The following is a 12,354-nucleotide window of genomic DNA, read 5'->3' on the forward strand; positions in this document are numbered from 1 at the left end:
TTAAAGCTTTTTATAAGTTATTTTTCATTGTAGACCGTAAAATATTCTCACTTAAAAGAATTCAATCTATGAATTTAAATTTTTGCTCACTTTTGCTTTTGGGACAAAAAGAAATTTTACAGAAATGGAACTCGGTTGGAAAATATACAGCAAAGGCCCCATGAAAAATCAAATGCAGCAAGATAATTGGAAGGTGAATAGAAGATCAAATTCAATTCTGTAGCAAATTATTGATGGCTTATTGTGTGCAAAATAGCGTGTGAGTTGAATGTGCATGGAGATAATTTCTGATTTTGGTAAAAAAACTGCAGAGAAAGTGAAGGTGACTTCAAAATATTCTCCAACAAAAATGACATTTTTTTTAGTGAAGTAATGACATTTATATTTATTCCTTAATTAGGTTGTTTACATATTCCTCTGACATATTCACTACCTTACTGATATCTCACATGGAGATTATTTTCTAGATTTACGTTTATGGAATCCATAAGTATATTGTTCTTTACTTGTGTTGCCTTGCTGTAAGAGTTTCTGCATTAGTTTTCATCTGCATTATAAATGAGTTCATAATTTAGAATGCTGGAACTGAGAAAGCATTTAATGAAATTATGGTTTTAAAAAAATGACACAAAATAACTTGTGTTAAGAAATGTTTTATTTAAACAACATCAAGATGACATTAAATAAGAGTAAAAAGGGGACAGAATGTGTCATCTCAATTTTTAACTGTAATAGAAATATGTGCAATTTATAGATTAATACCTCAAGTGTAAATGTGGTTATTATAGCTAAGTTATTATAGCTAAGCTAAGAGATTATTTCTTTGAAAGAAGTTGAGAAAATTGAGGAAAGCAATGATAATGCCTTCTTGCCTTGATCTGTACCTAAGAATACTCTATTGAATACTGTTAAACACTATGACAGTTAATGAACATTTTCTTCTTTGCTAATGTTGAACTGTAGTTTATTTTATTCAGTGTGCTGCTGCTAAGTCGCTTTAGTCGTGTCTGACTCTGTGCGACCCCATAGACGGCAGCCCACCAGGCTCCTCTGTCCCTGGGATTCTCCAGGCAAGAATACTGGAATGGGTTGCCATTTCCTTCTCCAATACATGAAAGTGAAAGTGAAGTCGCTCAGTTGTGTCCGACTGCTAGGGACCCCATGGACTGCAGCCTACCAGGCTCCTCCATCCATGGGATCTTCCAGGCAAGAGTACTGGAGTGGGTTGCAGTTGCCTTCTCCTTATTCAGTGTAATGAATGGTTTATTGGGTGTAAGTAAGTAGGTCCAGAGTAGCAGGTCATAGCTTATAGGGATGGAAAGCTGATAGTGAGAAGGAAGTGGAGAGGAAAAGCTGTGCAAAATATCATTGAGAAGAAGTAAGTCTTCCTGGGCGGTTGGGATGGAGGCCTGTGCCCCCTGCCCCTGCCCATAACTGTAGGTTGGTTTTATTTGTAGAATCTTCTGGATACTTTTTTGCATTTGTTGGCTTGAGTTGTTTCAAAGGATGTTCTTTAATTTGTTACTCATACAGGTGGACTGAACTTATTGTATTGTCATTACAAATGAAGCCTGCTTGAGGATTTTAATTAAATTTAAACTTTGGAGAAAAATTGTTAAACTGAATTTTTTTAGCTTTCTTTTAAGTAAAAAATATTCTTTTGATACTGTTTATAATTCACAGTATCCCCCAAATTGTAAAAACAGTGAACTTTATGGTTTTAAGAACCTTCCAGATAATTTTTTATAAAATATGTCTTCTGATTTGTAAAATAAAATGAGTTAATGGTAATCCTTTTAGTACAGTATAGTGATAGGCTGATGGTCTCTGCAGAGGACTGTGTTTAAGCATGTATCAGTATCACTTCATTTGAATATTCTCTTTTTCACTGCCTACTAATTAAGTCAAGGTTCTGACTTGCATAAGAAAATGATGTCTAATGCACACTGTATTTATAACTAAAAGATTATTAAAACATTAATGTGGTAAAATAATCAGAAGGAAAGTGACGTTTGTATTTACTCTCACCCCCGTGCTAAGTCTGTCATATCAACTGTTAAAACTGTGCAGTAGTGTATTATTGAACTGGAAATCAAGCTACTGAATGAAATAGCTTTGTTTTGATGTGAAGTTACACTGATAAATTGAGTGTACCTTTATTCTTTTCCTTGGTTCTAGGCAACAGTACTTCAAATTAATTGATGAGTGTGTATCTCAGATTGTACTGCATAGAGATGGGATGGATCCAGACTTCACATATCGAAAAAGACTAGATTTAGATTTAAGTCAGTTTGTTGGTGAGTGTGTCTCTGTTATTTAAATGGAAATATTTTCTGTCCCTTACCCATGGCTTAGTGCTAGAGTGTTGTTTCTTGCAGTGTGGACTCTGGAGGGTCCTGGATACCCTTTCAGAAGGTCCTCCTAGTCAAATCTATTTTCACAATAGTACTGAAACATTATTTGCCTTTTTCACTGTCTTGATATTTGCAGAACAATATTGAGAAAACTGCTGGCACGCTGTTGTGAATCAAGGCAGTGGCACCAACCTCCAGCAGCCCTGGGGTTCTTTGGTAAAACAAAAGAAATGAAATGGAACTGCTATGATTTACTCAAGAATGTCCTTGATAAAGAAGTAAAAAATAATAATTTTATTAGACATTTACCTTTGTGTATACTGTGTGAATATATTCTGTGTGAAAATATTCAAAATTCAATATATTGTATGTGTGAGTCACTTGTGCTGCAAACCAGAGTCCACAAGGAAGTACTTGAGTAATTGTCTGAGTTGCCAGCTGAGATGCCTGCCTTTTTTTTTATCCTTGAAAAAAGTGATTGTTATACAAGTTATGGCTATTTAGATGTGAGTGTTTGGCACACACTTTCCTAAAAATGAGATGAAGATGATAGACTGTGTTACCAATGATAAATTCCAAGCATTTACGTAAAAATTTGAGTTTGGAAAACTTGTATTTGCTACTGTCAGCTTGACAGCTTTGCAGTGCTAAATTTTTTTCTGATGAGATTAGTGGTGATATTACCCTATATGATTATTTTGACATTGTATGATGAGATGTATCACCATTTGAAGGATCTGTATGACTCTGTAAACCACTCTTTCCCAGATGATCAGGGCTTGATGTGTCTAAATGATTTAAAAGTAACAGAGTGCAAAACAGTCTTTGAAATGATATGTGATTCCACATGGTAACTAATGTTTAAGAAGTTGCCATATGTCAAATCTTGATTTAATATTCAGAGGATTATTTGCGTGAAGTTGTTTTTCCTCATAAAATATTTGAGTTCAGGAAGAAGTGTGGGATGTATAGAGTGAGAGAGTGGTAGATGATACTAATGGCACCGATAAAGCAAATGTTTGTCTCTCTCCCTAAGAGAGAGGAAATTAGAAGTTCCTGGGGGTAGGAGGGACATAGAAATAAAGGAAAATATTCTCCAAATAGGTAGCAGACTAAAGTATGGAATGATTTTGAATAGTGTCTGAAGAGAAAGTTTTTTCTACCTGGACATTAGGAATATTTTTCTTGAGTAGGTGAGAGGTTTTGACATTGAATTCTTGAGAAGGAAATAAAATCTTTGAATACTTCTTGGCTATATAAGTGAAATTAGTTATATAGTTAAACAAATTTATTGTTTATTGATTATAAATGTTTCAAATAAACTTCCAGACACAATACCGAAGACTTAAATATAGAAGAGAGTGTCACTGTGTTAACATGCTTAGATGGGAGACAGATGTTGGAAAGTGCAGGGCACAGATAACATATTAAGGTGGGATTCAAGACATGCTGTCTGTGCAACAGGAATCAGAGGATTAAGTATTAATTTAGTGCTACAGAGCCAGCCAAACGAACAAAAAGTTATAGAGAATTGGGATTATACAGGAAAGGGTTTTCTTAGGAAGTTGTCCATAATGCCCTACATAGTTAAATCAAGAAGTAATTGTGTACACACTGTATTTAGAGTTAAGAAGCTAATCACCAAAGTAATCTAATATAGAAAGAGCTGAGTGGTCCCACTTAGGTAGCGGGACTAGTTTTGGATGTAGTGATTTGGTTGATTTTTGCTTCTCGTAAGTTGTTTTGTGGTATGTTTTATTAAACAATGTTCATTATTACTTTCATTAAAAAAGAAGGGATATAGTACATCATGAGGCATCCATATGAATTACTTCTCCTGTGACGTATTCTGTCAGGTGGATTCCTGTCAGAGCTTTTTAATCTATTATTAGTGGATATATAAGTTATTTGCAGTTTTTTGCTAACAGTATTTTAATGAATATTAAAAGCAAAGTCCTAGAAATAGAATTACTGGGTGAAAGAAAGTATTTAAGTTTTTGTACATATTGCATAGTTTCTTATTAGCAAAGTTCCTTAATTATACTTCCAACTGCTTTTAGGAGAGTTGGCTTCCCCATGCTATCTCCAGTACTTGGCATTGCTTATTTCTAATTAAATATTTTAATATTTTTCATATTATTAGGAAAATTCAATTATCTGTTCTTATGACTTATCAATTTTTAGATTTTTATTCCTAATTTTATGCTTATTGCTATTGTACATTTTCCCCATTTGTATTGGCTATCATCTTCTCCTTTTCCTTCAAAATGTGAACTGAGGATAGCAACCTTTGGGTATTATATGTACAGTTGAACTCTCTTCCTTTTGCTGAACAAAAGGTTAAAATTGTAGTTGGGTTTATCTTTCCTCTTATATTTTATGACCTTGGTATCATGCTTAGAAAATCATTCTCCATTCCAACATTATATATTGCTCCATTTTGTTTATTACTGACATTATTTCTAATTTTTCTCTGTGATTTTTTTTCTTTGTTAACTTTTAAAGTAACAGTGAATTTAAGAAAAATGTTGTCATTGCAATTTTAGATATTTGCATAGATGAAGCAAAACTAGAAGGGTTTGAAGAGAAAGCATCAGAACTTAACAAGAAAGTAAGTAGTTTGACTAACTTTGCAAGACTACAGGGGGCCTCCTGCAGCTATATTTCTGCCTCAGGGACTCTGTGTTCTTCCAATATCCTTATTTCCTTTGGGTGTTTGCACAAATGCCATCCTCTGAGGACTTCCTGTTTAAACATTTAAACTCCTTACTCCCAACTCTGACCCTCCCTATGCTTCTGTCCTTGTTTTTCTACTGTTTTTATCACCATTTGACATGCTACATCATTTATGTATCTGTGTGAGTATATGCAAATGTCTTGTCTGTTTCTCCCTCTGTAATAAAATTTATGAAGGATTTTTGTTAGCTTTATTCACTATCGTGGCACCTAAAACAATTCCTAGACTGAAAACTAAACATATTTTTGAATGAGTGAATAAATAAATGATTGACAGTATGTAGAATCAGAATTTTAAGGCTGGAGTATTTCTCAAGGCCTCAGATAATTTAGGGCCATAAGATTGAAATTATATCTAAAAAGTCTAAGGGAAAGTTTAACTTGGTTTTGGTTTCGATTAAAGTTGCTTCATAAGACTGAGCGGAACCATGTAAAGTTGTCTTCTTCGTAGGTCATCAGTATTGAATGTCAGCAGTTGCATGTCCAGCCATGCCTCACTTTTCTTTAAGTTACTGTATTATGCTTTTGTCTCTACTTAGTGGGTACTTATTACACTTGTTCTCTGATCTTAAAATTTTATTATCTTTCATTGTTGGATTCTTCACATTTTAAGTAGTTTACTCTGATTTGAATTCTTAGGGCTGATTCCTTTCGTTGGAGGAATCATGGTAGTAACTGCTACCACTACCTCAATGAACATTTCACTCAAGAAACATTTAGACTGAGTTAGGTACCATGCCAGTGAGTCTACATTTTTGATGTGTCAAGCCCTAAATGTACCTTAAGAGAACTGTACATTTTTAATAGACTTTTTAGAAGCTCTTAGGGCTTCTCTAATAGCTCAGTTGGTAAAGAATCCGCCTGCAATGCAGGAGAGGCCAGTTCAGTTCCTGGGTCAGGAAGATCCACTGAAGAAGGGATAAGCTACCCACTCCAGTATTCTTGGGCTTCCCTTGTGGCTCAGCTGGTAAAGAATCTGCCTACATTGTGTGAAACCTGAGTTCCATCCCTGGGTTGGGAAGATCTCCTGGAGAAGCAAAAGGCTACCCACTCCAGTATTCTGGCCTAGAGAATTCCATGGACTGTATAGTCCACGGGATTGCAAAGAGTTGTACATGACTAACCGACTTCAACTTTCACATGGAGAACTTTGTAAGTGCCCTGTCTAAAAAGTCCTATGTTTCGCCAAATACTTAGAGAATATTATCTCCCAGGCCTTTGGCTGCAGGCTCAGATTGCAGCTGAGGATATTAACATTGTCATTTTTGCAAAGTGACTTAGTTAATAGAGGAAACAAAGTAATAGATACTTTAAATTACGTGTCATAAGTGTTCTAGTTGATAGATGTTTGTGTTGTATGGTGACCTCTCACCCACTGGCTCTGTATTCCAAGCTCAGTAAATAATACTTCCACTCACTGTAGGAAAGGAGTAGCACGCTTCCAAGTTACTTGGTTTGAATGAATCTCAGATAGTTTAAATTGGCTTTTATAATCTTTTTTTTGTTGTTTTGTTTACAGTATTTGAATATGATAACTTTCTCAAAACACTGTTTTAAAATTGTAAGCTTTCAATGTAAATAGAAGAAAGACCTTGTTCAAGGTTAGTTGTCTCCTTTTAGTCAGCAGTTATGTGTCTTAGGTATATTCAGAAAATATTGTTCACGCCATAAAAGATTTCTATTGCCATACCATTTTGTATGTGTCAGCAAGAATTTTTTTCTGATAGCTTTATAAGGACACATGTAAATACTTTGCTTTAGGCAGGAAGCTATCATGATTGCTAGATACATTCTTTATTTTAATGCATAAATTTGAAAAATGAAGACTAGAAATGTCAGAAAGTACATAGAGAGTATTGAGTTATCAACCTTCCTGTATAGATTCACTTACTTGAGGAATGAAATTAAGTAGAGCCTCAACCTTAACTGTGTTTCTTGACATTTTTGCATGTAATTTTGTAAGCGTAAGATTGCTCTACTGACTCCTTTTGGAGAGGAAGCCTATCATTTCAGTTTTTGTAAAGTGCGTCTTTAATGGAGATTCATTTTATCCTCAAGGCTACTGTGATTTGACTATGGATATTAAAAAATGCTAAAGCAAAGTTTATATTTCATCTGATCCTTTTATAGGGGAGGATGTAGAAATTTATCTCTCTTGTAAGTAATACAGATACTCTCAGTATGGTAAAGTTAATTTAGTAAGCTTTCTTTGAGTGTAGTAACTATGATACTGGTTGTTTTGATAGTTTTATTTTTGTTCCTATAAATAATTCTTTTTCCTTCTGTATCTTATTCTAAGACAGGACAGTGTACATAATGATGTTATGAGAAAGGTTTCTTCATTCTTAGTCTTAAGAATTTAGTTTCCTATTTCTTGCTAAGCAGCAGTAAACATTGACCGAGCAGTCATAAAGAGGAGAATAGAGAAAATGACCTCATAGAGATTTTTGAGACTGGGAGATTGAGGACCTTTGTGATATTGACATGGTTATTCAACATAAAAAGGAAAGTTTGACAGGAATTGGCTGATGATTTCACTCAACAAATGAGTTTAATTTCTAAATATAAAGCTTTTGGAAAGGTGATGAATAAAGCAGAAAGAGCCTCATTATTAGTGAGCTTCCAGGTTGGTGATCATTACTGAGGTGTATGATAGTACATTTTGGTAGTTTTATAATACAAGATGATAACTGTTTTAGGAAAACCCTGTATGGTGTGTAAGTCTGTGGGAAGGATCTCAGGTGGCCAGGGACCACTTGCCCTGGGAAGTGATGGCTAATGTGAGCCCTGATGGACAGTGGGAGGCAGCAAGGCGACTGTCCGAGGAGGAGGCACAAGTACATTTATTTTCAGTTTCTTATATCAAGCTTAGCATCTTCAAAAACAAATTCTTCATTCTTGTCTCTAAAAATGTCATTCCCTCAAATTATAATCCTTTTTTTGCCAGCTTGCAAAGCAACAGAACAGCATAGTTATCCTGGTTATAGTCCCTTCGCTCATTTCCTCTGTTCAGTCAGATGCTAATTTTTGATTCTGTTTATATATATATATATATATATATTCTGCCCCCTCTTTTCTTTCCCTGTTTTCTTGTCCTGTTTTCTGACGTGCTCCAGCAGGGCTTGCATCCTTGCTTGGATAGTGCCTTGTTTCTGTGACTCTAGTCTATCTTCAGTTCATTGTCCGTGCTGCTGCTGGTTGGGTTTTCCAAAGTGCAAATCTGATTACTTTGCTTTTCTGTGATAAATACTCTAAAAATTGTCTGTAGTTATTAGGGAAAAGAAAAAAGCTTTTTGGTTTATGGTAAACTTCCTTTCCATAGTTTCGCTCTGGTGTATCTCTAGCTTCATCCTCTGCAGTTTGTTCTCAGACCACATTTTGTGGCCCTTACAAGGGATGGCTTGTCATTCATGTATGCACTGTACTAGTCACTCTATCTGAAATGCAAGCTACGCTTCTCAGCTAATGACTCAAGTTCTTCAAACCTTAGATCAAGCATCATTGCTCCAAGAATGACACACGTGCCTCCTGTCCTTTCTCTATTGTGAGTAATTTTCATAGATTTTGGATGGTTAGTTTGTTTTGATTTTGCCACCGGACACTATGCTTACTAAACACAATGATCATATTCTTTTAAACTCTGTACCCCTAGTCCCTGCCACTCTGAGAAACACATCATAGTCATGCTGTTAGATATTTGTTGAATAAAGGAAAGAGGTAGAATGGGACCAGATATCAGGTGGTTCTGGTATTAGGTTAGGTATTAGGTTAATAATAGGGTTTTAAAATGACGCCACTAAAGATTTAAGACAAAAGGAGTCACGATATATGAGCTATCTTTTGGATGGAACAGCAGTATTAAAAACACAAAGTTTGTAGAGAGAAAGACAATATTGGTTTTGAAAATACTGGAATGTTTCCTTCCTCTTGAAAAACCTCCCTTAAATTTGAAATACATTTATAGACTGGTCTGCAGTCTGGGATGCAGTTGTGAATCCAGAGCTGGTGATGGGGACTTGGAAGCCACCAGTGTATGGAGACCCTACTCCTAAGCCAAAGCCTAACCCTCATTTGACTGTGTTTTAAAGTCTCAAGGCTACATTTGTGAGCTGTTTGTATTTTTTAGTGATTACTTTTTTCTTTTTTAAAAGGCAGTTAAATACATGTTCTTGATCATGAGACAGAACTTATGTTCATCTCTGCTAGTAGAGGGATTTTAGTGAAGATGATGGCCAGGTGAAACTATTTTGAGTTCAGGATGGTGACTTGTGATAAGTGGCTGTATCAATTAGAAGACTCATTGGATTTACCAAATTTTATCATTTGCCTTCTTCCTTCAAAGTGTTACACTAAGGTCTTTGAAAGATTAATTTATCATTAACTTTCCAAAGATTAATGATGAAGAAGATGGAGTTTATTCTCTTAAACTTTTGTTGAAGGTTAGAACCTATATTGGATCCTTAAGTTTCTGATGTTATTTTACAAAAAAAGGAAATAATTGATGCATTTACAAAGTGGAGTTATTTATTAGTAAAAATATTGAAATGGAATTCTTCTAAATCATGTTGATAAACTTGGGACATTTCAAGTATAAGTTTTCACAGGTAAGGGTCAGGGAATTCAGGTACAGTGCCTTGCTCTCCATTATTTTACACAAAGTTGCAATGATATTTTGGGACTCTTGAGAAAAATGCCAGCGTTCTGGATAACTGTAAGCCCAATTTGTTCTGATGAGAGGAGAAGGTCACAGATTTCATTTTTGGCTTTGTCTGCTCCTTTGCAAATGAATGATTTTGGTGGGACCTTGAGGGACCTAGAGAAAAGCTGTGGTGACTTAGCAGAAACCTACCACCACTCCTTTCAGAAAAGTTACGTGCCACTAACAGAGCATTAGAGTCAATTTTTTTTTAATTAATTAATTAATTTTTTTATTTTTTAAATTTTAAAATCTTTAATTCTTACATGCGTTCCCAAACATGACCCCCCCTCCCACCTCCCTCCCCACAAATTTCTTTATGAAGAATAGTGCTTTTTATTTTCAGGTTTCTCTGTGTCTTGTATGTTTTTCTTTTTTTTTCCCAGTTTGAAAAGGAGTTTACCGACCACCAAGAAACTCAGGCTCAATTGCAGAAAAAAGAGGCAGAGATTAATGAGCTTCAAGCAGAGTTACAAGCTTTTAAATCACAGGTAAAATACTATCTACCTGGAGTGAATTTGGGTATTGAAAACTCACAGGGTAACAAAGGTTGTATCACGTCTTCACAGCATCAAAATGTTGAAACTTTAATTTTTCTCATATGTTTTCATATTTTTGTTTATATATATTTCTATTCTGCTGTGTTTAAATTTTTAAAATTATTTTGCCTCCGTTTTTTAAATTTGCATTTTTCAAAATGTCTAATCTCTTCCTTGTGTTTCATTTGGGTTTTGTTCCTGATGTCATGTGTTTGCTGGGTAATTAAGCACTAAGGGTAAGAAAGTCTTTTATTATTAGATTTGTCATTCATCACTGATCTTTATCCCACTACAGAAAATTATTGCTCAAGCTATTTATTTTTCAAAACCTTCAGCCTATGGGTACCTTGCAGTGAAAGATAAACTCTAGCTGAATGAGAACATTTTCTGATAATTTTTCAATTTCCAAAAGTAAACAGATTTAAAACACAACAAAAAAGGGAGCAAATCTGGATTATGAAGTAGATAGCTCACATATACTGTCTGCACACAAAACAGTTAGGTAGAAAGAAATACATTATCTACATGTTTTACATGGCTGAAAGTAAGGAAGTAGAATATTCAGAGCTAAATTCCTTCATGTAGATTTACATGCAAGATGATGAGCAGTAAGTATAGTTTTGCTATCTTCCTTTCATCCTAATTTATGGTTATGTTGAAATAATGTTAGGCATACTTTTTCCTATGTTATTTGCAATTTTCTTCTCTTTTTTACTTAGTGTATAGTTTTGTTGCAGAGTCTGTCTGAAGATACTCTAGGAATTATATGTTAGTGTTCAATTTTGGGGGAAAAAATAGAATCTATCTATAAGAAAATTCTCAGTGATCATCTTTCTCTAGTGCTGCAAGAGAAGGTACCACAATTTGTTGAAAGTTTTCATCTTTCTTATGTGGTTCCCTCTCCCTCATATTAAATAAACATTTGGTTGTGTTTTCTATATTTCAGATTGAGCTTTAGACACTGAAATATTCATGACAATTTTTTCCTGGTCCAGGCTAGTATAAATTTAGACTTTTCTTTCTTTTAATTTTTCCCAATTGAAGCATTTCTTGTAAATCTATGCTAGAAAATTTTAGTTTATAGAAAACATATTCACTGCGTTTGGATATGTTATTGCTGCATATGATTTTATATAAAACGGGAATATATTTACATTTTGAAACATTAAATCAAGCAGTCTCCTGTGTTGTTTTAGATTGTGTACAGTGATAACCTCTGTTTATGTCTTATCAAAAGAAAGCCTGTTATTAGAGACTTGACATTGACCACATACTCAGTTTTGAAGAACAGTTGACAAATCCTTTCTTTGGATTAGTTTATATTTCTCATGGAATATTTGCATTTGTCTTAATATACTTCTCTTTGATCAAAGCTGTGCTGATTATAAAGGTTATGAATAAAATGTGTTCTGTTATCCATGATTTCATTCCTTGTGTCACTTAACAGACAAGCACTGTTAGACGCTGAGGACAGACTGGGGGCAAGGTGATCATAGTGTCTGGCCTCATCAGTGACATACTCAAGTTAATCACACTCATCAAAGTCTAGAGCAGAAATTCAACTATACCTTTAAGACATTAATTGTTAACTATAAATGTCTATTGAATGTGAGTACGATGTACATACATCCTTGACGTTCAAAGGGCTGTGGTATCCATTATCACAGCAACCCAGCCCAACACTAAAGTGATTCTTTCTTTATACATAATGTTTTTGATAAGGCATGTTTTTTGATTGTGGTCTCAATTTCTCTTAAATACTTTTTCTTTTTGCTGATTTTGGATGTTGATTTCAAGTCTTTGTACATAATCTATTTTCCATAATTTTACCATAAAACTTTTAAATGATTTATTAATACTTATATAGCTATATGGCTTAGAGTTGAAGTTAGTTTCAGGAAATCATCATCACAAAAGTTATTTATCAACTCCTGTCACCTTCATGGTAGTAAAAATGCATCTCTTTTTATGAAGCAACAGAAGCATAAGGATAGAAGTGCCTCGTAACCAGGTCGTGTCTTGCTTTTGC

General features: G+C 34.5%; 1 protein-coding gene across 3 annotated transcripts in view; it reads left to right on the top strand.

Moving 5' to 3' along the window:
- DIAPH3 (diaphanous related formin 3) overlaps positions 1-12,354 on the top strand; it is a 562,554-nt gene that overhangs the window by 199,135 nt on the left and 351,065 nt on the right. For all 3 annotated transcript variants that reach the window (XM_069602158.1, XM_069602160.1, XM_069602159.1), the window contains 3 exons: positions 2,179-2,297; positions 4,901-4,965; positions 10,173-10,277. In XM_069602158.1, coding sequence (XP_069458259.1) covers positions 2,179-2,297; positions 4,901-4,965; positions 10,173-10,277 — 289 coding nt within the window. The remainder of the gene's footprint in view (positions 1-2,178; positions 2,298-4,900; positions 4,966-10,172; positions 10,278-12,354) is intronic.

The sequence above is a fragment of the Ovis canadensis genome, chromosome 10 (assembly GCF_042477335.2).
Source record: "Ovis canadensis isolate MfBH-ARS-UI-01 breed Bighorn chromosome 10, ARS-UI_OviCan_v2, whole genome shotgun sequence".
Classification (NCBI taxonomy): Eukaryota; Metazoa; Chordata; class Mammalia; order Artiodactyla; family Bovidae; genus Ovis; species Ovis canadensis.